At 43.0% G+C, this 25,315-nt stretch overlaps 1 protein-coding gene across 1 annotated transcript in view; it reads right to left on the reverse strand.

Moving 5' to 3' along the window:
* Positions 1 to 8,312, reverse strand: part of AHSG (alpha 2-HS glycoprotein) — a 28,468-nt gene extending 20,156 nt beyond the window's left edge. Inside the window, exons 1-2 of the mRNA XM_089675598.1 lie at positions 8,062 to 8,312; positions 5,252 to 5,362 (exon numbers count right to left, since the gene is read on the reverse strand). Of these exons, the coding sequence (XP_089531724.1) occupies positions 5,252 to 5,362; positions 8,062 to 8,268 (318 nt within the window). The 5' untranslated portion in view covers positions 8,269 to 8,312. The remainder of the gene's footprint in view (positions 1 to 5,251; positions 5,363 to 8,061) is intronic.
* Between the last annotated feature and the right edge of the window lie 17,003 nt (positions 8,313 to 25,315).

A 25,315-nucleotide genomic window follows, 5' to 3' on the forward strand; every position in this document is an offset into this window, starting at 1 on the left:
CTCTGTGCTCTGTCTCTATAGCACTCACTGGAATGCCGGGCAGAAGAGGGGGCAGAAGTGGCTGGCGCATCTGCCGGTCCAGGCATTTGTGGATCCAGACATTATAGTTGGGATCTTTTCAGAATCTGCAGCAGTCCTGTGATTCACGGGAGAGCAGAACTAAGTGCACCCCTGTGACCCACGTGAAGTATGGCCAAAAGAGCTTTGACCATACTTCTCTTTTAATGTAGCACCCTCTTAGGAAAGTTAGGAGGAGCTAGTTAATTATTTTTTAGTTAGAGTTCTGCAGATCAGTTCCTTGAAACCTCCCACTGATCTAGAGACTTTGTGAAGTCTCCAGAATTAAGTGGGAAGAGGTGAGGAGGAGCTGGTCTGCATTCTCAAGGGATCTTGGCCAATCCCCAAGCAGGAGGCTTGGCATGGGATAAGGACAGCCATTAAGAGTGACTGAGTCTGCTCAGTAGCAGGAGAGTTTGGGTGGAAGATGGAGTGAGCAGGATGGAGTGTGGAGCCTGGGAGGGGGTCCAGGAGAGGTGCCTACCCACAGGTGGAGGAGCTGGAAAGGAGGATCTCTCTGCCCCATCGTCCCCTGAGAGAGGACAGCCTGGGAAGCAGAGAAAGGAGCCAGCCCAGCATAAGGCCTGAAGGCAGACACCAACCCACAAACTTGCAGGAGAGACTTAGTGAGTAATCCCACAGCCCCTGGGCCAGACAAGAGGAAAGGGCATTAAGATGGGAAACCTGAGACTACCATCTGGGACTGCTGAGCTGAGGTAGATTCTGGGTCCTCTTGCCCAGGGATTCCCTTAGGCAGCTAGGTGAAGAGATTTAATCTGGAGTCTCAGGTGGTACCAGAAGAGGCTGGATAGTTCTCCAAGAAGAAAAAACCCTTCCGAGCACTTCTACATAGTCCTAAGAAGTTGTCCTCAGTTCAACAGTTCCTTGGGAATCCCATGTATCCCTCATCCCCATCCAAGCTTAAATCCCTTAATAAAATCCAAAAAAACTATTTCAAAGACTGTTTACTGTCTCTGAAGTGCAAGGCTGGAAGGAAATCATATTGCCTGGTTATGCAGGACAATAGGTGGACCCAAATCTTTAGCGACTCCTAAAAGGGTAGTGCTACATTAATAAGAAATAAAATAATATTTACAATAAAATAGATCTTGATGTAAATTTTTACATGCTTCCTTTGCCAAATTTTCTTGTCTGTATAATATAAACAGATTTGTTTATAAACCAATTGAGGGGAGTTTGTTCTTCACTAAAATCACTTCCTTTTCTTTATCAGCACCCCTGATATTAATGTGCACCTGAATAGGTTTGGGTTAGATGTTAGAGTCAAACATAAGTTCGACTCAAGCATTGGCCGTTTGTGTGTCCGGTGAACACACAAATGGTAAGGGCGTTCGGCAGGCAGTTTGCCTGCCGTGCCCCACAATGCACTGTGCCCTGACAGTGCATCGTGATTAGCCAAAGCAATGCACCTGACCACAGGTCAAGTGGAATGCTTTGGCCAATCACAGTGCATGATGACATCACAAGGGGCGGGTTGACCCCATTCCCTTGTGACGTGATCACAGTATTTAGGAACTGTTAGGCCAGCACAGCTGTCAGACGGCGGGAGCCAGCATCAAGAACGGAGCAGTTTTTTTTTTTGGGGTGGCGGCGGGCATTGTGATTGATGTTGGATCTACTTCGTGGGACAGTTTTTTTATTTTTGTTTTTAATAAAGGACTTGTCAAAGACTGTCTTCTGTCATTTTTTACACTACACTTTTTTTTCCCTTTTTTTTGTGAATGAGATGGGGGCTGGGATCTGGGATCTGGGGGCCACCTTGTTAAAGGGGATTCCAGATTCTCATAAGCCCCCTGCCTGAAGACCCCCACAACCACTGGCCACTGTTGTGAAGAAGAGGCCCTTGTCCCGATCAACAAGGAAAAAAAGTGATTTTTGGGGAGGGTGCCCCAAAGCACCCCCCCCCATGTTGACGGGTTGTGGCCTGGTATGGTTCAGGAGGAGGGGGCTCGCTCACCCCCCCCCTTTCCTGACCTGCCGGGCTGCATGCTTTAAAAAATATTGGTGTGGAGGTTACCCTCAAAATCCATACTAGACCTGAAGTATGGTATGGTTGGGAGGGGGAACCCCACACTGTTTTTTTAAACATTTTTTTAATTGCCGGGCAATGCTGCCAATTCTATTTACATTCAGCTGTCAGCAGGGTACCCCTCTGACAGCTGAAACATTACAGAATGTTTTCACTACTAAAATACCGCATGACTTAATGATATAACTCATGCGGTATTTTAGTAGCTGTGTGGTATCTTACCACATACTCAGATTAATAGTGTCCCTGTGTTAGTAAATTGTCCCTGTTCGAAATTCGTGATTGAACTTTCGTTAGGTTCGAATGTTCAACTGCAAATCGAACAGGGGTTATTCAGCCCATCATTACACCTGAACTCAAAAAGTGAAGATTTGCTATGTTATTGGGAACATCTAGAAATTTTCATTATACCTAAGATTCATCTTGATGAAAAAATATATTTTTGTCTTGAGTTCCTCCTGAAAAATAGCAGTTTGCTGCCTAATGTGTATATGTAAAATGTGTACAAAATGTGTGCTAGTTCCAAAACCTAACGTGACTAAGCAGCTAACACAAAATCCTAGTACAGGGATTAATCAAACATTAAAATATATCAAATGCTTAAAATAAAACTATGGGGCAAACCCAGGTATTACCCCATCAAACTAAAAATGCATCTGTTAGGTCAAAAATAAGTGAATGTATCCACAAAAAGTATAAATAAACTCAATTAAAAACTTTGCAAAGTGAACGTATCATACATATGAATTAACAAGTACATTAAAAAAGTCCATATTGAAAAGTCCCATCTCCATGTGAAAATCTTGAACTGTGTGGATGAATATCATTCAAATGACAATGAGAAGTAGTAAACACATGCAAACGTGTCACCCACACTGTGCTCAAGGAAGGCTTGTGAAAGGAGTGTCCCCAAGATTTTGGGGGAAAGGGCTAAATAAGGCTGTGCATCCAGCAAAGAAATGATGAGAGATCTAGTTAATGTAAGTTGACCAGACACCCCAGATTTCCAGGGACAGGCCCTGGTTTCAAAAGGCTCTCCCCAGAAAAAAGGTTCCCCAAATGTGTCGCTATTTATTAAAGTGAGTCCCTTGCAACTGTAGTGTTTGTTTGTCTGTGCTCTATATTCCTCTTGTCTAGCATCTAGGACCCTACAGAGTCAGCACACATGTTAGGACCTGGATCACCTGCTGGTGGCACTGAGGTTTCCTGATCTGAAGGGCACAGTTCCCATGGCCAGTAGGTGTCTTCCAGCAACTAACAGATCCCAGTAATTAGGCTCCACCTGATGCTGACTGCTGGGAATGCATATAACCCCTCCCCATTTGCACCATTGCTTCATTGTTTTGCCTGTTAGCCAGATGCCTGTTTGCTGATTTTTCCTGACCGTTATTCCTGCCCGGATCCTCTACCCTGCAACCTCTCATTTACTCCCCTTGTTCCTGATCCCAGTCCTAGTTCCTCTCTCCTGACTGTTTCTTGCACCTCCATTTTTATCCTGTTATTCAGAGATTCCTTTTTGTTTGTATATATTATATGATAGTTAAGTTTGTTAGTTAGGTTTTCTGTCACTTGGTTACTGTTCACTTATATTTTCACATGTGCCTTATATATTGTTCGCTATTTTTGGATGGGGTTTTGTTTCACTATTAATAAATCTTACGTAGATCATGCTTGGTCTGATTACTGTTTCTTTGAGAGTAGCTCACCGGTCTGGTCATCTCTGCTGTTGGTGAATACCTGCACTTGGTATCTCTTACATACCACTGAAGCAAAGATTGAAATCAAAGGAGAGGTTATATACCTTCTCTGCAGACACCATCAGGTCCTAATGGGAGACACCCACTGGTAGCCACCAGAATTACGCCTTCAGCACTGGGAACCACAGTGCCACCAGCAGGTGATCCAGGTCCTGAAAGCAGAGGCCATCTCCAAGGATTCTGCATCCAAGCCCCGCCCCAACTGAAATCTCTGCTGTTTTCCCTGTTTTAATTTCTCTCAGCTGCTGGCTAATATGTACAAAGGCAACAACCTGGATTTCAGTTTCCACTGAAACCCAACTATGCAGCCCAAACCTGGGGCTCAGAAGAGGTAGAAGATGCGCATAAACATGCATGGGAGATCATCTAGCATACACTATGTCAAACAAGGAGAGCTCACTCAAGAAGTTGGAGACTGTAACTTAGCTGAGGGGACACAAACTATAAAGAGTTTTGTGCTGGTCAGAATATTTTCAGTCTGGTTATGTGTGATGGTGGCTGCCACAGAATCGTGCCCTGTACATGGAAACTCCTGGCTTCTGGAAATATCTAATATACAGTATAATAATTTACTAAAAAGGAATAATCAAAGGTGAGGATGAATAACTAGGGTAATATATACAGTGTGGTATATGCAAACATTGTGTATATGTGTATACACTGTGTGTGCATAGAAAGTACTACTGTCTTATGCAGGAGGCGGTGGTTGTGAAATAAATCATTGGAGGTGCTGTGCACTGTGCTCTATATACTTCGAACCCCTGCACTGTGTATGTTACATACACCTGACCCCTGCACTCTGTGTAATACCCATTCCCAACCCCTACACTCTCTACAATGCTTACATCTGACCCTTTTACTATGTACGTTACATAATCCTGACTTCTGTCCTGTGTACATTACATACGCCTGACCCCTGCACTATAAATTACACACACTCTGTGTTACATACTCTTGATACCTGCACAATGTATATTACATACATCTGACCCCTGTACTCAATATGTAGGCTCAAGCTCCCAGTTTTAAAAACAATTTGGCCATGTCCACCATTCGATACAGTGTTATTAGTCCTGTCCGCTACTTCTCCCGTCCTAACCTCATTAGTAGTAGGCATAGTAAATAGGGTGTCACCAAATTTTATTCTGAAAATGCATACTAGATGTTCACTGTAAGTAAACATTTTTAGTGCAGGAGAGGAGACTGTGTAGATGTGCAAGACTGAAGTTAACATTGGAGTTCTGCTTTTAATTCGTAGATCATTGTTCACTCGCTTACAGCAACAGACCAATAAATTGGTGTTGATGGATATCATGTTTAGCTTCTAAAATAATCTCAATACCGTGGAGCTCTGCATGGCATCCATTTCAGATTGATGAAAACATACCTGTTCAATCTTCTGTCTCACAGGACATTGTTCTATTGGTGTTGAACTCACATGTGGACATACAGTCTCCAACATATCTATCTCAAAAAGATATATTTGTTCGGTCCCATGCTTAAAAGAGTAAAGAAAATAAACACAAGTTTGTCATTGTTACAATAAAAGAAACAAGCAGAAATTAAATCAATATACTAATGGCTATGACCAGTTTTTATAATAACACTTGAAGTGTTTACAGACTTAAGCAGGCCATGGGTCGAATTCCGAATGATTTTTCGATCGAAAACATTGTTCATTCTGTAATCCGACGGTGCCACCAATGATTTCGAAAATCGGTCGTTTTTCACTAATTTTCCAGCATGCCCGATAAACAAAATGGGGAGGAACCATGAAAATCGTCTGAAGCCATTGCCCCACTAACAGAGCAAAAATCAGCTGATTATTCTTAGGTTTGATTTTCGAATGAAAAATCATACGAAAATCAACCCATATATGGCTGGCCTTATCCTACAAATAGGAATAACATAGACCACCAGCTTTAGATAATTGCCCTTGATTTTGTCTGGATCAGGGGATAATTGTTCTGTCTTTAATAACCAGATTATTACTATTGTTAGTATACAGGATTTATATAGCGCCAACAGTTTACGCAGCGCTTTACAACATAAGGGCAGACAGTACATTTACAATACAAATGAAAATACAGGAGGATTCAGAGGGCCCTGCTCAATAGAGCTTACAATCTAAGAGGGAGGGTTGAGAGATACAAAAGGTAACAACTGTGGGGGGATGGGCTGATGGAAAAAATACATGTACAGTTGTTAGGTGGGGCAGGATAGGCCTCTCTGAAGAGATGAGTTTTCAGGGATCGTCTAAAAGTAGACAGAGATGGAGATAGCCTGACACATTGGGGAAGGTAGTTCCAGAGGATGGGAGTGACTCTGGAGAAGTCCTGGAGGAGAGCATGGGAGGAAGTAACAAGGGAGCTAGACAGCAGGAGGTCTTGGGAGGAACGATTGGTTGGTATTCAAAGGTGACTGACTGCTTTGGATTTTTAACCCAATAACTATTGTTTGGCTAGGTTCACCTTTTACAGAAAATAGCCAATATAGTCAAAAGGCCTCAGTATATATTAAAAGTCTGTACAGCTTTGTAAAATGATAATTAATTCAATTTTTTAACCTGTAGGCCATTTGCGTTTCCTCAGAAACCTGGCTGAAAAAACTCCTACGCGTTTCGCCCCCTACCGAGGCTTGGTCACAGAGGTGTGTTGAAGCCCCAGTTGAGAGGTTGAAACGCATCAGAGGGTGTGGCCAGAAATGTGGCTGAGGCCATTCCTTAACATTGGACTCCTGGGGACGGTTGAGAAGCATCCATCCCTTCACTTGTATTGGCTGACCCTGGGATTGCTCGGACTCATGCTCCCCTCTTCTCACTTGCTGGTGGGGTGATCTTTTTCCTTCCATCCACAGCTTGGAGTGGCGCCATAAAGTATACTTTTCACTATAATAAAACTCCTAGTTAGCAATCCCCATGTTCTGACTTGTTGCAATGTGGTGGTTGCTAACTAGGTTTTAGCCAGGTTTCTAAGGGGACCCAAAATGGCATACAGGTGAAACAATAAAATGAATGATTCTTTTCCAAAGCTGCATGGATTTTTAATATCTACTATTCGACTGACTGCATAGGCTATTTCTGGAAAAGGTTAAACTTTAAATGCATGATTGGACAATCTAGATTCTCGTGGTCACTGAATGATTGTTCGACTTACTGACTAGAAACAAGTATGCAACACGTGTGGTTGGACCTTCTGTCTTGCACCTTGTTGTGGGTCAGTAAACAGCTGAGTAGTGGATATAAATGATCAGAAATATATAACTACTACAAGTTTGTAAAAACAGTGCCCATATAGTTTTACAACTCATCAGTTTACTATAATGTGAGAATTTAAAGATAATTGTTGATCATGTGTTATGGGTTATACACATTGCACATTGCTCTAGGTCTTATTAAACAGCACAGATTGTTTTTGCTTTTAAAACGTGATTTAAACAAGATTTACAAAATGATTTACACCAGCCAGAGGCGTCCCTAGGGTTGATGTCACCCGTTGTGGTAACACTTGGTGACACCCCCTCCAACGATCCCCGCAGAATGGATCGGATCTGCGGATTGAGCATAATGGATCAGACTCCGATCCATTATGCTCAATCCGCAGATCCGATCCATCCTACGGGGATCGTCGGCTTTCTTTACAACTTACCTTTTCTTGGAGTGGGTCCGGGACAATTGCACATGTCCCGGTTTCAGGCACGATCAATCGATGATAGCAGTAGTTCTATCATCGATTGATCGTGCCTGAAACCGGGACATGCGCAGTTGCTTCAGGAGGACATATCTACATGGGAGACACATCTTGCCGATACACCGGTGTCACAGTGCAGGATCGTCCGCATGCAACCTATATGGGGTGACACCGGACCCGCTCCAAGAAAAGGTAAGTTGTAAAGAAAGCCGACGATCCCCGCAGGATGGATTGGATCCATCCTGCGGGGATTGTCGGCTTGTTTTACAACTTACCTTTTTGTGGAGCGGGTCCAGTGTCACCCCGTGCAGTCGGTGTCACCCGGTGCGGACCGCACCCCCCGCACCTGCCTCGGGACGCCACTGACACCAACACAGACTGTTCTTTGAAAACTACAGAGCTAAAAGAACCTAATCTACTGTCCTTGTGCAATGTAGTCACACTTTGCATATTAAAAAAAAACTGGAAATGTACAAAATGAAGCAACTACTTTAAATGCAAGACTTACCGAAGGAAGAGGTGTAATTTTTTTAACCTGGTTTAAAGTGAACAAGTATCCATGATGGTGATGTGCATTGGTGTAACGAACTGCTTCTGAAGCTGCCTGATGGGCCTCATCATCATCACAGTTCAAAACTGGACTATTAGGAGGGGCTACATGTGCTGAGCACAGGAGCGACTGAGCCAGGAACAAAGTGGCCAATAGCAGCCTCATGGTGCCACACTACCACTTGTGCGTCTCTTGATGCGGTCTGCGAGCTTGAGGGTGGTGGTTGTATGGCAGAATTCTTATATATATATGTATAAATCTAGCAGAATGATGCCAGAAAAAATATTTGCTCTGGCGCTTCAGGTCTGTACACATGAAACAGAAAAATAAACATTTTGAAAATCAATTTGTCTAGTTAATCTTTCTGAATTTTAACCTGAAATGCCTTTGGCATTAACAGAAGCATAATGGACATTTGATTTGTTCAGTCATATCGAGATTGTGTATTCTGTTAATCACCAGCCACTTTTTTGGGTACACCTTGCTAGTATCGGGTTGGACCCCCTTTTGCCTTCAGAACTGCCCTAATTCTTCTTGGCATAGATTCAACAAGGTGTTGGAAACATTCCTCGGAGATTTTGGTCCATTTTGACATGAGTTACTGTTTCCATTCTATCATCTCAAACCAGTCTACCCATTCTCCTCTCACCTCTGACATCAACAAGGCATTTGTGTCCACACAACTGCCACTCACAGGATATTTTCTCTCTTTTGCACCATTCTCTGTAAACCCTAGAGATGTCGCAGTAGATCAGCAGTTTTTTAAATACTCAGATCAGCCCATCTGGCAATAACAACCATGCCACATTCAAAGTCACTTAAATCCCCTTTCTTCCTCATTCTGATGCTCAGCTTGAACTTCAGTAAGTTGTCTTCACCACGTCTAGATGCTTAAATACATTGAGTTGCTGCCATGTGATTAGCTGAAAAGCAATTTGTGTTACCAAGCAATTTAACAGGTGTACCTAATAAAGTGGCTTGTGAGTGTACATACAATATATTAGACATACAATATATTAGTGTGGCAGCAAGTTATTGAATTTCAGAGAATATAACTGAAATAACTGTATAAATATTTATGTTAACAGCCTGCTAAAAAATTACTGTAAATTTCACTTAGAAATTGTATTTTAAAACAATTACCTTGCATGTTCGTTTTAGTTTCTAAATCTCTGGCCTCCATTTGGATGCCTAGGGCAGCTGTCACTTTAGACGTGGGTTCCTTGTATACACCACATGCACTAGGTTGGAATGAGTTCGATGTTTCCAGAGCTTCTGGAAAAAAGACAACCAACAGCTCTTCAACTGGTTGAGTGGTAACAGATGTGATCTGATAAGAAGGTGATGTGCGTGGAGGTGCAGTCAAAAGTAATGCTAAGAGTTAGGCTGGCCATACATGGGTCGATTTCCAAACTATTTTTTGTTCAAAGATCGGACTTAAGAATAATTGACCGATTTTCGCTCTGTTTAGTGGTTCCTCCCCATTTCTTTTATCGGGCATGTTGGAAAATCAGTGAAAAACTGACCGATTTTTTAAATCATTGGTGGCACCATTGGATGACAGAATGAGCAACGTTTTCGATTGAAAAAGCGTTCGGAATTCAACCCATGTATGGCCTGCTTAAAGAAGTGAAAAGGAAGAGAGCAGGACATTTGCGGCAGAGGACTGCGCTACAGTATAGAAATTAAAAACAGAAAGTGATTAGAGAAACATAGGTAGAAAAGTAAGCTTAAAAAAAGAAGTTAATCATTGGTAGTAGATGTGTGCTATTCGTTTTGGTCTGAATCTGACTTTTTGGTTATTCGGATATTCGGATGTATCCAAATTTCTGAATACCAATAGTAACCCAGACCAATAGTAACATATTCCAGCCCACCCCCGTATGTGAATGAGTATGGATTGTATAGTAATTCTACTCATTCACCAAAAAAATTTAAAAAATGAGAAAAAATACAACACCACTTTTTGAAAAGTCCTTTATTAATAAATAAATAAATGTCCCCCGAAGTAGATCCAGCCTCAATGACGATGAACGCTGGCCGGCATCTCGAACAAAAAAAAGAGCTGCACACCTGACGAAGGCTCCCGCCATCTGACAGTTCTTAGATAACAAAGGGGCGTGGCCATCCGATGACATCGCCGGGTGACTCCACCTGTTGTGATGTCATTGACTGGGGCATGCTGGGTCGATGACGTCACAAGGGGAGGCGGATTCATCTGGTGACATCATCGGGTGGTCCGCCACTTTGTTATTTAACGACTTGCCTTGCAGAGGATTTACCCTCCTTCATGACCAGACCATTTTTTGCGATACAGCGCTGCATTATTTTAACTGACAATTGCACGGTCATGCAACATTGCACCCAAATAGAATTTATGTCCTTTTTTCCCATAAATTGAGGTTTTTTTGGTGGTATTTGTGTTTTTTAATTTTTTTGCACTGTAAACAAAAAAAACGGACAATTTTGAAAAAATATTTTTTTTAATTTTTGCTATAAAACATGTCCAGTAAAAAATTTTAAAAAGCTAATTTCATCATAAATTTAGGCCAAAATGTTTTATGCTATATGTCTTTGCTAAAAAAAAAATCCCAATAAGTGTAAATTAATTGGTTTACGTGAAAGTTATAGCATCTACTTTTTTTTTATACTAGTAATGGTGGCAATCAGCGACTTATAGCGGGACTGCGGCGGGCATTCTGACACTGGGGGGAACTGACTAACTGCCACTGACATCTCCAGTGACACTAATACAGTTATCAGTGCTAATAAAAAGCACTGACACTGTACTAATGACACTGGGCAGGAAGGGGTTAACATCTGGGGCGATCAAAGGGTTAACTGTGTACTGTGTCTGTTTCATACTGTGGGTTACACTGTGGGTTAACACTGTGCTGTGTGCTGCTTTATTAGTAAGTATGCTGCTTTGTATTGCTCTGCTATGCAGAGCAATACAAAGCAGCATGCTGGTGCTGACAGGGGAGAGATCTGTGCTGTTTACATACAGACCTCTCCCCTGTCAGTGTTCCTTGGGTGCTGGTGGGGAATTACCGGGTGCTGGCGGGGAATCTCTGGCTGAGACCTGGTGATCGACAGCTGTAGCCCCCAGTGGCGGCACGTGTAGGGTGGCATGCGCGTGCATGCCACTCACTGGCCACTTTATTAGGTACACCTTTACAAATTGCTTGGTAACACAAATTGCTAATCAGCCAATCACATGGCAACAACTCAATGCATTTAGGCATCTAGACGTGATGATGACGACTTACTGAAGTTCAAGCTGAGCATCAGAATTATTTATTTATTTCAGGTACTTATATAGCACCATCAATATACGCAGTGCTTTACATATATATTGTACATTCACATCAGTCCCTAACCCTCAAGGGGCGTACAATCTAAGGTCCCTAACTAGCATTCATACATACACATACTAGCGACAATTTAGACAGGATCCAATTCACCTACCAGCATGTCTTTGGAGTGTGGGAGGAAACCGGAGGAAACCCACGCAGGCACAGGGAGAACATGCAAACTCCAGGCAGGTGGTGTCATGGTTGGGATTCAAACCAACGACCCTTGTACTGCCAGGCGAAAGTGCTAACCATTTAGCCACTGTGCTGCCCCAGAATGGGGAAGAAAGGGGATTTGAGTGACTTTGAAAATGGCATGGTTGTTGGTGCCAGATGGGCTGGTCTGAGGATTTTAAAAACTGCTGATCTACTGGGATTTTCATGCACAGCCATCTCTAGGGTTTACAGAGAATGGTCAGAAAAAGAGAAAATATCCAGCGAGCAGCAGTTGTGTGGACAAAAATGCCTTTGCCTTTTTGATGCCAGAGGTCAGAGGAGAATAGGCTGACTGGTTTGAGATAATAGAAAGGCAACAGTAACTTATGTCAATATGGACCAAAATCTCTGAGGAATGTTTCCAACACCTTGTTGAATCTATGCCATGAAGAATTAAGGCAGTTCTGAAGGCAAAAGCGGGTCCAACCCGGTACAAGCAAGGTATACCTAATAAAGTGGCCGGTGAGAGTATAGCAATTTGCACTTTAGAGCAAAAGAGGTTTATTTAAAATTTTTAGCTTGCAAGCTACTGTAGTAGAAGAAGACATCTAAGTGTACTGGACACTACTTAATACTGAATAGCTGATCATCTGGTTGGGACCATCACGGATGAAGAGGTTATCATGAATGTAGGATGGTGACATGCAGGTTTATGCAGGTGACAGTGTTCCCTGGCTTATTTGGTTTCTTTTCTAAAAAGGCACTTGCAGTTGATTTGGAGCACCTACAGCACTCCACTGTAAATGTGTTTGATCTTGATAACTAAGAATGGTCACTTAGATAGGAACACAGTGGGATGTATTTTTAATTTAGTTTCCTATTCAATGCTGCATGATCTGTATCTGGAGCAGGGGCGGACTGATAACTCATGGGGCCCCCCGGGCAATAGGGAATCATGGGGCCCCTGTGTCCTTGCTCACACTCAAAAAAGCCTATAAAAAAGGTACCAGGGGCATTTCATGGGGCCCCCTATTGACCACGGGCCCTCAGGCAGTGCCCGAGTGCTTGAATGGTCAGTCCGCCCCTGATCTGGAGTGTATGTTTAGCTCTCCAGGACATTGGGTACTCAAAGATGGGCCGATCACCAATTTACATGACTCCAGACTGGTAAAAATGTTTCAGTTTTTCCATTTTCTTCTCAATAGTAACCATGTTGTCCATCCACTGGGCTGATAGACAGACAAACCTGAAACAGCTGCATTCAGTTTGGAATAAATGGCTCACAAATATTACTCCGTGTCTATGCTATAACCAGGAGTTCAAGCATGCAGATACCTAAATAGTCTCTACCATGTTACCAGTGGAATTGTAAATTCACTCTGAAAAAACTATGTGTTCATGTCATATTTTTCCCCAAAGCCTGTCCATGCAAACAGTCATTCAGAATCTTTATCATGCAAGTACTATACAGAACTAGGAACAAATAGGTTCTCTGTCCTACCTACAGTGCAGTTCATGCTGTTGACTTTATACTGCCCTCTAATATACACTGCTCAAAAAAATTAAAGAAACACTATTTAATCAGAGTATAGCATCAAGTCAATTAAACTCCTGGGATATTGATCTGGTCAGTTACTGTACATAGCAGAGGAGGCTGTTAATCAGTTTCAGCTGCTTTGGTGTTAATGAAATTAACAACAGTTGCACTAGATGGGCAACAATGAGACAACCCCCAAAACAGGAATGGTTTTACAGGTGGAGGCCAATTACATTTTTTTTCCCTACTCATCTTTTCTGATTGTTTTTCACAAGTTTTGCAGAGGTTGCACAGGCAGTCCAACTCCTCCAGGATGGCACATCATTACATGCTATTGCTAGAATGTTTGCTGTGTCTCCCAGCACAAGAGCAAGGAGGAGATTCCAGGAGACAGGCAGTTACTCTAGGAGAGCTGGACAGGGCCATAGAAGGTCCTTAACCCATCAGCAGGACCGGTATCTGCTCCTCTGTGCAAGGAGGAACAGGATGAGCACTGCCAGAGCCCTACAAAATGACCTCCAGCAGGCCACTGGTGTGAATGTCTCTGACCAAACAATCAGAAACAGATTTCATGAGGGCGGCCTGAGGGCCCGACGTCCTCCAGTGGGCCCTGTGCTCACTGCCCAGCATCATAGAGCTCGACTGGCATTTCACATCAGAATAGGCAGAACTGCCACTGGCACCCTGTGCTTTTCACAGATGAGAGCAGGTTCACTCTGAGCACATGTGACAGACGTGAAAGGGTGTGGAGAAGCCGTGGAGAATGTTTTGTTGCCTGTAACATCGTTCAGCATGACCATTTTGGTGGTGGGTCAGTGATGGTCTGGGGAGGCATATCCATGGAGGGACACACAAACCTCTACATGCTAGACAATGGCACCCTGACTGCCATTAGGTATCGGGATGAAATCATTGGACCCACTGCCAGACCCTACGCTGGTGCAGTGGGTCCTGGGTTCCTCCTATTGCACGACAATGCCTGGTCATATGTGAAGAGAGTATACAGGCAGTTCCTGTAGGATGAAGGAATTGATACCATTGAATGGACACTCATGTGACCTAAATCTAATAGAACACCTCTGGGATATCATATTTTGGTCCATCCAACACTGCCAGGTTGCACCTCAGCCTGACCAGGAACTCAATGATGCCCTGGTCCAGATCTGGGAGGAAATACCCCAGAACACCATTCGTCGTCTCATTAGGAGCATGCCCCGACATTGTCAGGCATGTATACAGGCACGTGGGGGCCATTTTCAGCAAAATGGGCTAGCCTGCTGCATCATTTTTTCACTTTGATTTTCGGGGTGTCTTTGAATTCAGTCCTCTGTAAGGGGTGACACAGAAGGGTGAGTTCCTGCACCTATTCTCTGAGAAAGAAAGCCTTGCACATAGTACTTAACTGAACATGTACTATTATTAGTATATTAGTGGCTGCTGAGATGTACATTTTACATTAACTTTAAATTTTATCTCAACAAAAACATCTACACATACACTACTATAAAAGAAATATAACCTATGGTTGATAGATGACATGGATCAATAAATGTCTACATTTTTAGTGCATGCAGTCTGCTGTCTACAAAATTCTGTCCAGAGACAAGAAGGCTTTATTATTTGTGTATGGCATATGCACAATGTAAGGATCTATTTTATTGATCTTGCTATTAAAGTGATGTACATCTTTATTTAAACAGTCAGATGACACATCTGTTTTGTATTGTATTTGCCTCTTATTCTGAGATAGAACATTGATGTCCTAAGGCACTTATTACATCATGTAGTGCAAAGAGGGCAGGGGTCCCTACTTAGACAGGCATGGAGAAGTGGAAACATGTGACATCTGCCATAGGGTACTTGATTTGCATTTCAGATGCTAAGGGAAACACCTCTGTCATTATAGGGAAGTCTAATCATACTTTACATTAAGTGACTTTAATGAAGCATTTGGAAAGCCACACATATGCCAGGATTCTACACTGCTCAAAAAAATTAAAAGAACACTTTGAAAGCACATCAGATCTCAATGGGGAAAAATATGCTGGATATCTATACTGATATGGACTGGGTAATGTGTTAGGAACATAAGGATGCCCATCATTTGATGGAAATGAAAATTATCAACCTACAGAGGACTGAATTCAAAGACACCCCTAAAATCAAAGTGAAAAAATGATGCAGCAGGCTAGTCCATTTTTCTGAAATTTCCTGGGGTATTTCCTCCCAGATCTGGATCAGGGCATCACTGAGCTCCTGGACAGTCTGAGGTGCAACCTGGCGACGTCAGATGGACCGAAACATGATATCCCAGAGGTGTTCTATTGGATTTAGGTGAGTCGAGCGTGGGGGCCATTCAATGGTATCAATTCCTTAATCCTCCAGGAACTGCCTGCATACTCTCGCCACATGAGACCGGGTATTGTCGTGCACCGGGAGCCACTGCACCAGCATACGGTATGACAACGGGTCCAATGATTTCACTCCAATACCTACTAGCAGTCAGGGTGCCATTGTCTAGCCTGTAGAGGTCTGTGCATCCCTCCATGGATATGCCTCTCCAGACCATCACCGGCCCACCACCAAAACGGTCATGCTGAATGATGTTACAGGCAGCATAACGTTCTCCGCGGCTTCTCCAGACCCTTTCACGTCTGTCACATGTGCTCAGGGTGAATCTGCTCTCATCTGTGAAAAGCACAGGGCACCAGTGGTGGACCTGCCAATTCTGGTGTTCAATGGCAAATGTCATTCAAGCTCTATGGTGCCAGGCAGCGAGCACAAGGCCCACCCTCATGAAGTCTGTTTCTCATTGTTTGGTAGAGACATTCACACCACTGGCCAGCTGGAGGTCATTTTGTAGGGCTCTGATAGTGCTTATCCTGTTGCTCCTTGCACAGAGGAGCAGATACTGGTCCTGCTGATGTATTAAGGACCTTCTACGTACTTCCTGTCTCTTGGAATCTCCTCCATGCTCTTGAGACTGTGCTGGGAGACACAGCAAACCTTCTGGCAATGACACATATTGATGTGCCATCCTGGAGGAGTTGGACTGTCTGTGCAACCTCTGTAGGGTCCGGGTATCACCTCATGCTACCAGTAGTGACACTGACCCTAGCCAAATGCAAAACTAGTGAAAAACGGTCAAAAAGGATGAGTAGAGAAAAAAATGTCATTGGCCTCCACCTGTAAAACCATTCCTGTTTTGGGGGTCGTCTTATTGTTGCCCAGTTAGTGCACCTTTTGTAAATTTCATTAACACCAAAGCAGCTGAAACTGACTAACAACCCCCTCTGCTACTTAACTGACCAGATCAATATCCCAGGAGTGTAATTGACTTGATGCTATACTCCGATTAAAAAGCGTTCCTTTAATTTTTTGAGTAGTGTACTTTTTATGGCTGCCAGATGGAAAAAAAAAACACAACACACACATCTAAAACGCAACACTTGTGTTCTTGGTGCGGGTCTATTGATGTCTATTACACGCAAAATGCAATCTGCTGCGGGAAAAAAATCCTGGACCCTCTCCAAAAAACTCACTGGCTCAAAACACACAGATGTGAACTAGATCCATAGGAAACCACGTTAAATGGACTGTAGTGCATTTCTGCAAACTGGAAAACGCACTGAAACCCACAAGTCTGAACCTACAGTAAACCATAACATCAGATTTCAGTTTGGTGTACTTAGAATATTTCAGACTGGTGCTTGTGGGTGAATGCACCTCGCACCTTAGCATAGCTCCTTGTGAAATAGAGCTTGCTTAGGTGAAGCAAGGTGTACTTTGATAAATACTTTGTTGAAATATGCAGTAGCTCAGGAATAAGAGTATTAAAGTCTAATATAACACACATGTGAACTGCCATTTTAAATGGAACGTTTCTAAATGACATATCACCTAACAAGGATCTCTGAACAGAAGACAAGCACTAAATCCTGAATGTGAATGATATTACTTGTAAGGAGCCATTCTAAACACATACCTATGATAGGACTTCACTTTACTAATGAAGTGATTACAATTGAATGCTCTTGTAGGTTTTCAGTTGTCACCTTGAGTTCATGTTGATATCTTCCATCAATGACTTTAATAATAAGTATAGGATAAAGTTCAGGTCAGCCTAAGAAGATCAATCACTGATCTGTATGCTGTATTTCAGATAAGGTTAATCATTACCATGTTACAACATGGAGAGTTGAGCGATCATGTTTTTAATGCATATCATGCTTCCACTGGCAGTATCTGAAAACAAAATTAGTTTTGCTGAAGGTCTGCTGTATACCTTGCAAGAATTTTAGCAATTTTTTTAGAAATATTAACCTGCTTTTGCTCTACAGCTACTAAAACAAAATGAAATGAGTGATAGGCAGTTCTGACTTTTCTTTAGTTACATGATTTGTCCCAATGTTGTAGGGAAAATAACACAGCTCCACTGCCATATATTTCACCAAATATGAAACTTCCATTGAAGAAACACTAAAACAAGCCTGTAGCAGTAAGATGTGTTATGAACTAATACGCATAATAACCTACTGTATTTTTCGCTCCATAAGACGCACCTGACCATAAGACGCACCTAGGTTTTAGAGGCGAAAAACAAGAAAAAAAATATTCTGAACCAATGGACTGCAGACACAGTACAGGGGATGACCAGAGACTGCAGACACAGTACAGGGGATGATCAGAGACTGCAGACACAGTACAGGGGATGACCAGAGACTGCGAACACAGTACAGGAGATGACCAGAGACTGCGGACACAGTACAGGAGATGACCAGAGACTGCGGGCACAGTACAGGAGATGACCAGAGACTGCGGACACAGTACAGGAGATGACCAGAGACTGCGGACACAGTACAGGAGATGACCAGAGACTGCGGACACAGTACAGGAGATGACCAGAGACTGCGGACACAGTACAGGAGATGACCAGAGACTGCGGACACTGTACAGGAGATGACCAGAGACTGGGGACACAGTACAGGAGATGACCAGAGACTGGGGACACAGTACAGGAGATGACCAGAGACTGCAGACACAGTGCAGGAGATGACCAGAGACTGCGGACACAGTGCAGGGAATGACCAGAGACTGCAGACAGTGCAGGGAATGACCAGAGACTGCAGACAGTGCAGGGAATGACCAGAGACTGCTGACCTTTGGGGAGGGAGGGGGAGCGGGTACCTGAATTTGACAGGTACCCGCTCCCACTTCCGCGGAGTTGTCCTTCCCTCTTCTTCCAGGGCCGGCTTCTGTGACAGCCGGGTGCCCACTGCGCATGCGCGAGAAGCGCTGCGCTTTGTGAATGGCATCGCACATGCGCAGTGGGCACCCGGCGGTCACAGAAGCCAGCGCGGGAAGACTGTGCAGCGCTGGAGCGAGGAACAGGTAAGGCCCTGCAGGAGAGAACAGCTGAGTGGCCGGCCCGGTATTCTGACATGGTGGCGGCAGAAATACCGGACCGGCCGCTTTATATTCGCTCCATAAGACGCACTGACATTTTCCCCCCTTTTTTGGGGGGAAAAAAGTGCGTCTTATGGAGCGAAAAATACGGTAATCTGTCACTTGATCCAATTGCGCAGTATTTCATATGGCTACTATCATCTAAAGCTGGCCATACATTAGCAGATTGTCAAGCGAATGTTCCTACGTAAATTTGTACAAAAATTCACAGTGCATTCGATGACTTATCAAATGTCTTACTTCAAAATTTAGTTTGATTTTAATATTAAGTTTTGGAATGTATGGACTTTCCTCAACAGAAACCACATACACTGTTAAAAATGTGAATGAGGAAAGAACAACCAGAAGGCGCACAGGCCTAGTGCTTTACCATAAAAAATGTTTAATAAGAAATAAAGTAGGTGTTGTACTCACAAACGAGAATAAAGTCAAGGCACGTCATAAAAGAACAGCTTGGTCAACACCGCGCTGAGTAACAGTCCGTAATGGGGAATGTAGACATCCAAAAGGCTGATGCGTTTCGAGGACTTGCCTTTTCCTCAGAGCCCTTGAAATATGTCAGCCTATTGGATGTCTACACTCCCTATTGTGGACTGTTACTCAGCGTGGTGTTGACCCAGCTGTTCTTTTATGACGTGCCTTGACTATATTGTCGTTTGTGAGTACAACACCTACTTTATTTCTTTTATGGTAATGCACTAGGCCTGTGCACCCTTGGTTTGTTCTTTCCTCATTCGGTATATTTGGATTTCCCCGGTCTATTGAGGGCAGCAAGGTGTGCATGTTCCAGGACATTCTTAATGTGGTTGTAGCCTGCGTCGAGTCCATCCCCAAGTGCAGGAGCATTTGTATTTGCCAGTTCACTGTTACAAATGTGTCCCTTCCAGAAAAAAATTTTCATCCTGCTTCTTTGAATTTTCTGAGGTCAGAAATTAATAGTATTCAACCCCACTAATGATTAGAAAATTGTTGCCCTCCTGAGGATTTACCCCCCTTCATGACCAGGCCATTTTTTGTTTTATGGCACTGCATTACTTTAACTGACAATTGCGCGGTCATGCAATCCTGCACCCAAATTAAATTTACGTAGTTTTTTTTTCCCATAAGCTTTCTTTCGGTGGTATTTGATTGCCTGTGCCTTTTATTTTTTGTGCTATAAGCAAAAAAAGACCGACAATTTTGAGAAAAAATCTATATTTTGGACTTTTTGCTATTAAACATGTCCAGTAAAAAAATTTAGAAAATCTAATTTTGTCATAATGTTAGGCCAAAATGTATTCTGCGATATGTCTTTGCTACAAAAAAAAATCCTAAAACATGTAAATTAATTGGTTTACGTACAAGTTATAGCATTTACAAATGGTGGTATAGATAATGGGATTTTTTTTTCTACTAGTAATGGTGGCAATCAGCGACTTTTAGCGGGCCTGTGGGACTGTGACAGATATTCTGACACTGGGGGGGAATTAACTTGGTGTCACTGACACCCCAGTGACACCAATACAGTGATCAGTGCTAAAAAAAGCACTGACACTGTACTAATGGCACTGGGCAGGAAGGGGTTAATGTGAGGGGCCATCAAAGGGTTAACTGTGTGCTGGGAGTGATCCAGATGGCTGTACTGTGCACAGCCATCCCGAGAAGTGCGCTAGGGCTGACAGGGAGGAAGATTGTTTGTAAACAAAACAATCTTCCTCCCTGTCGGAGATAATCACCGGGCGCTGGCGGGTAATTACTGTCCGGGACCCGCTGATTGACACCTGTGGCCGTGAATGGCGGTGCAGGTAGGGCACATGCCCTCTACCCAGAAATGCAAAATGACGTATATATACGTGATTCTGCTTACAGGTGCTGCCCTGTAGCAGTATATCTGCTATAGGGTGGTCCTTAAGCGGTTAAAACCAAAAATTTTGAATGAAATTCTATTAGCGTAAGGCCAGCTCTAGAGGGGGCGCAGCCTTGTAGAATGAGTACCCACCACCAGCAATCTACAGTGCCTCAGAAACTAGTCATCTGGCTTGTATAGACGAGCATAGATGAGTAAAATTCTTCTTCATTGCCAGTATTGTGATATACTCACGTAAAGAAGTAAATGAGTAAACATGTGAGTAAATTACTGCTATTTTTGTTTTATTGCTCTGTACTCAACCCTGTATTACTGATCTTTACTCAGCTGTGTGCAATGTCCCATAGACAACAATGTCCCATGCAATGTCCCATAGACAACAATGTCCCATGCAATGCCCCATAGACAACAATGCACCTCATTTTAGATCAATAACAAACTCAGCATTTTTTACTCCTTTGTGTAACAGGCCTAAAGGCAGCTCGAAAATCAGCGATGCTCCTGGCAAAATCAAGGCTGAACTCTAAAATTTCTGCCTCATCATTTACTTTGGCATTCAAATATTAGAAATCAAAAGGAAGAAAGTCCAAATCTGTGGCTTATCATTTGGCACAGGGTCACTTTGAATGGTCATTAAAATGACATGGGTCTTCGAGTTTGCAAAGAAGGCATTTCATTATCACTAATACCTGACTGATTAAAGAAAGACAAAAAAAAATGCTTAGTAGCAAAATCCTTATTTCAAACACAGTGAAAAGAGAAGTATGGTCAAAGCTTTTTTAGCCATATTTCTCTTCTGGGTCGTAGGAGTGCACTTACTTTTGCACTGCTATGACCCAGTTAGCTAAAGCCTGCTGTCGGCTGATGTCGCAGAGCCACTCCAGGCTTTGGAAGGATCCCGACCATGTTGTCGGGATCCACCCAACTGCCTGATTGACAGATGGCTCCAGCTCACAGCATGTGACTGAGAACTGAAGCCAGCTGCATTTGCCCCCTCTCCAGCCCGGCACTCCAGTGGGCACTGGAGGGGCAGAGCAGAGAGGAGTGACTAACAGTAGTGGTGGAAATGCATTTGTGGATTTAACCAATCATTTCCATTACTTATCCATGTAATGAGCATGTGGCAGGGGTGTGAACTTTGACTATATTTTGCTAATAGGTGTCTCTCTTTCCCATCCAAGAAAGTTGGGAGGTATGTACAAATCTAAATGCTTTTCAAATGAAAAAAGATCTTTAGGCAACTGTATAAACTCCTAACAATGTAATGCAGTGATCTCCAAACTGCAGCCAGTGAGCTGGATTTCTTGCCTTTAATCCACCCTTGGCTCCCTATCAATCATTGATGGGGCACTATTCCTTCCACTGACATCAGCTGTGGCATTTTTCCTCCTTCCTCTGACCAAAGACACTGAGCCATTTTTTACTTCCACTGGCCACTACTGTTAGCCATTCATGGTTCAAACATAATGGAGCTGAAAGAGAGAAATCTAGCTGTGTATGGCTAGCTTAACTCCTTCAGTTTTGCAGGTTTTACATGTGTTAGTAAAACTGTAGATATCATCGCAACTACTTAGTGTATCCAGTTGAGTTACACCTTGTTTTTTTTTTCAGGACAAATTGGGCTTTAATTTTTGGGTAAATGGTAATGCATATTGTCTGACTTTTTTAATATCAAAGGAAAACTGACACGAAATTGTAAAAAAAAAAATGTTTTAAATTTTGCTGTATATCTCTTGCTATTACTATAACCAACAACCAAAAAACAACCTAAAGTAAATTCTCATGCTCCTGACACCACACAGTATGTGTATTTTATTTGTTGTATGTACCTATGGTAGGGCCCAGAAACAATAGTGCACATTTTGCTACTTTTTTATACTACATAAAACCTGACCTTTGACTCTAACCATGATTTGGACCCTAACCCTGACATTGACCTAGATCAGTGGTCGGCAAGCCGCGGCTCGCGAGCCACATGCGGCTCTTTACCCAGTCTAATGTGGCTCTTCTGTGTGCCGGGCGCCTGCTCCCCTCCCTCCTCTCGGTCGGCCGCTCCCCTGCCTCCTCTCGGTTGGCAGCCCCAAAAGTCTGCGCGGACCTTTTAATCCGGCCTGCGGATGTGGCTGTCAGGATGTGTGTAGGCGGGGCAGCGTGCCGAACGTGAGGGGAGGGGAGCTAGGCTACTCTCACAGTCCGCCCTGAAGACCCGAACGGCGCGGGAAGACAGCGAGAGGAACGCAAAAGGTAAGTGAATTGACACGGGGGACTTGGCTTACTAGAAGGGGGGGGGGGGGAATAGTACTGTGGGGGATGAAATACTATATGAGGGATGAATTACTTTATGAGGGATGAAATACTATATGGGGGGATGAAATACTATATGGGGGGATGAAATACTATATGAGGGATGAAATACTATATGAGGGATGAATTACTATATGAGGGATGAATTACTATATGAGGGATGAAATACTATATGGGGGGATGAAATACTATATGGGGGGATGAAATACTATATGAGGGATGAATTACTATATGAGGGATGAAATACTATATGGGGGGATGAAATACTATATGAGGGATGAAATACTATATGGGGGATGAATTACTATATGAGGGATGAATTACTTTATGAGGGATGAAATACTATATGGGGGGATGAAATACTATATGAGGGATGAAATACTATATGAGGGATGAATTACTATATGAGGGATGAAATACTATATGAGGGGATGAAATACTATATGGGGGTATGAAATACTATATGGGGGATGAAATACTATATGAGGGATGAAATACTATATGAGGGATGAAATACTATATGAGGGATGAATTACTATATGAGGGATGAAATACTATATGGGGGGATGAAATACTATATGGGGGGATGAAATACTATATGGGGGGATGAAATACTATATGAGGGATGAATTACTATATGAGGGATGAAATACTATATGGGGGGATGAAATACTATATGGGGGGATGAAATACTATATGGGGGGATGAAATACTATATGAGGGATGAATTACTATATGAGGGATGAAATACTATATGGGGGGATGAAATACTATATGAGGGATGAATTACTATATGGGGGGATGAAATACTATATGAGGGATGAAATACTATATGGGGGGATGAAATACTATATGAGGGATGAAATACTATATGGGGGGATGAAATACTATATGAGGGATGAAATACTATATGAGGGATGAATTACTATATGGGGGATGAAATACTATATGAGGGATGAAATACTATATGAGGGATGAAATACTATACGGGGGATGAAATACTATACGGGGGATGAAATACTATACGGGGGATGAAATACTATACGAGGGATGAAATACTATACGGGGGATGAATTGCTATGGGGGATGAATTACTATATGGGGGATGAATTACTATGGGGGATGAATTACTATATGGGGGATGAATTACTATATGGGGGATGAATTACTATATGGGGGATGAATTACTATGGGGGATGAATTACTATGGGGGATGAATTACACTATGGGGGATGAATTACTATATGGGGGATGAATTACTATGGGGGATGAATTACTATATGGGAGATGTATTTTCAGTTTTAAAAATGTGGCTCTCAAAATAAATTTCAATCATGGTTTTGGCGAGATTTGGCTCAGTTGAAAAAAAAGGTTGCCCACCACTGACCTAGATCAAACCTTTTTTTTTTTATTATTATTATTATTTTTACACATCCTGTTTTATTTACACTTTTTTCCTCTATCACGAAGAAACAGATACAATGTATCTTTTTCTCCATTCAAGAGAAGAAAAACAGGTGTGGGCTGTACAGTTACTGATCACTGTGATAGCCAATCATAAGCTATTACAGCAACCAGGTGATTGGGAACCGGGGCTTCTAGTTCCTGATGGTAAGTATGGGACCTCAGTGAGAGCCCAGCTTCTATGCTGGGAGAGTGCTCTGCAGTGCACCCCCAACACAAACACAAGTACACATATACACTCATAGGCCACTTTATTAGGTACACCTGTTCAATTGCTTGGTAACACAAATTGCTAATAAGCCAATCACATGGCAGCAACGCAATGCATTTAGGCATCTAGACGTCGTGAAGATGACTTGCTGAAGTTTAGACCGAGCATCAGAATGGGGAAGAAATGGAATTTAAGTGACTTTGAATGTGGTATGGTTGTTGGTGCTAGGCGGGCTGGTCTGAGTATTTAAAAGACTGCTGATCTACTGGGATTTTCAAACACAACCATCTCTAGGGTTTACAGAGAATGGTCCGAAAAAGATAAAATATCCAGTGAGCATCAATTTTGTGGAGAAAAATGCCTTGTTGATGTCAGAGGAGAATGGGCACACTGGTTGCTGCAACATTCCAATGGTAGGGTCAGAGTTTGGTGTAAATCACATGAAAGCATAAATCCATCCTGCCTTGTATTAATGGCTCAGGCTGGTGGTGGTGGTGGTGTAATGGTGTGGGGGATAGTTTATTGGCACTATCAAGGTGTACCTAATAAAGTGGCCGGAGAGTGTATGTGGTCCCACGGATAAAGACCCACTTCTGTGAGGCTTCATATACGCAGTGGTGTATTTAGGTTTTGTGCTGCCCTAGGCAACACAAAAATCGGACACCCCTCCTATCTGGTGTAGAGAGCCTTACACGGACCAACACCAGACGCCCTCCCCCCCAATGGAGAGATCCTGACAGTGACCAACAATACCCCTGCCCCATCATTTCCTCCACCCAAGAGAGCCTTTCAGTAACACCAGGGGTCCCAGGGGTGGACTGACCATTCGAGCACTCGGGCATTGCCTGAGGGCCCAGGGTCAGTAGGGGACCCCA

Source organism: Staurois parvus, unplaced genomic scaffold, assembly GCF_062004578.1.
Source record: "Staurois parvus isolate SC_StPar_1 unplaced genomic scaffold, SC_StPar_1.0 ptg000155l, whole genome shotgun sequence".
Classification (NCBI taxonomy): domain Eukaryota; kingdom Metazoa; phylum Chordata; class Amphibia; order Anura; family Ranidae; genus Staurois; species Staurois parvus.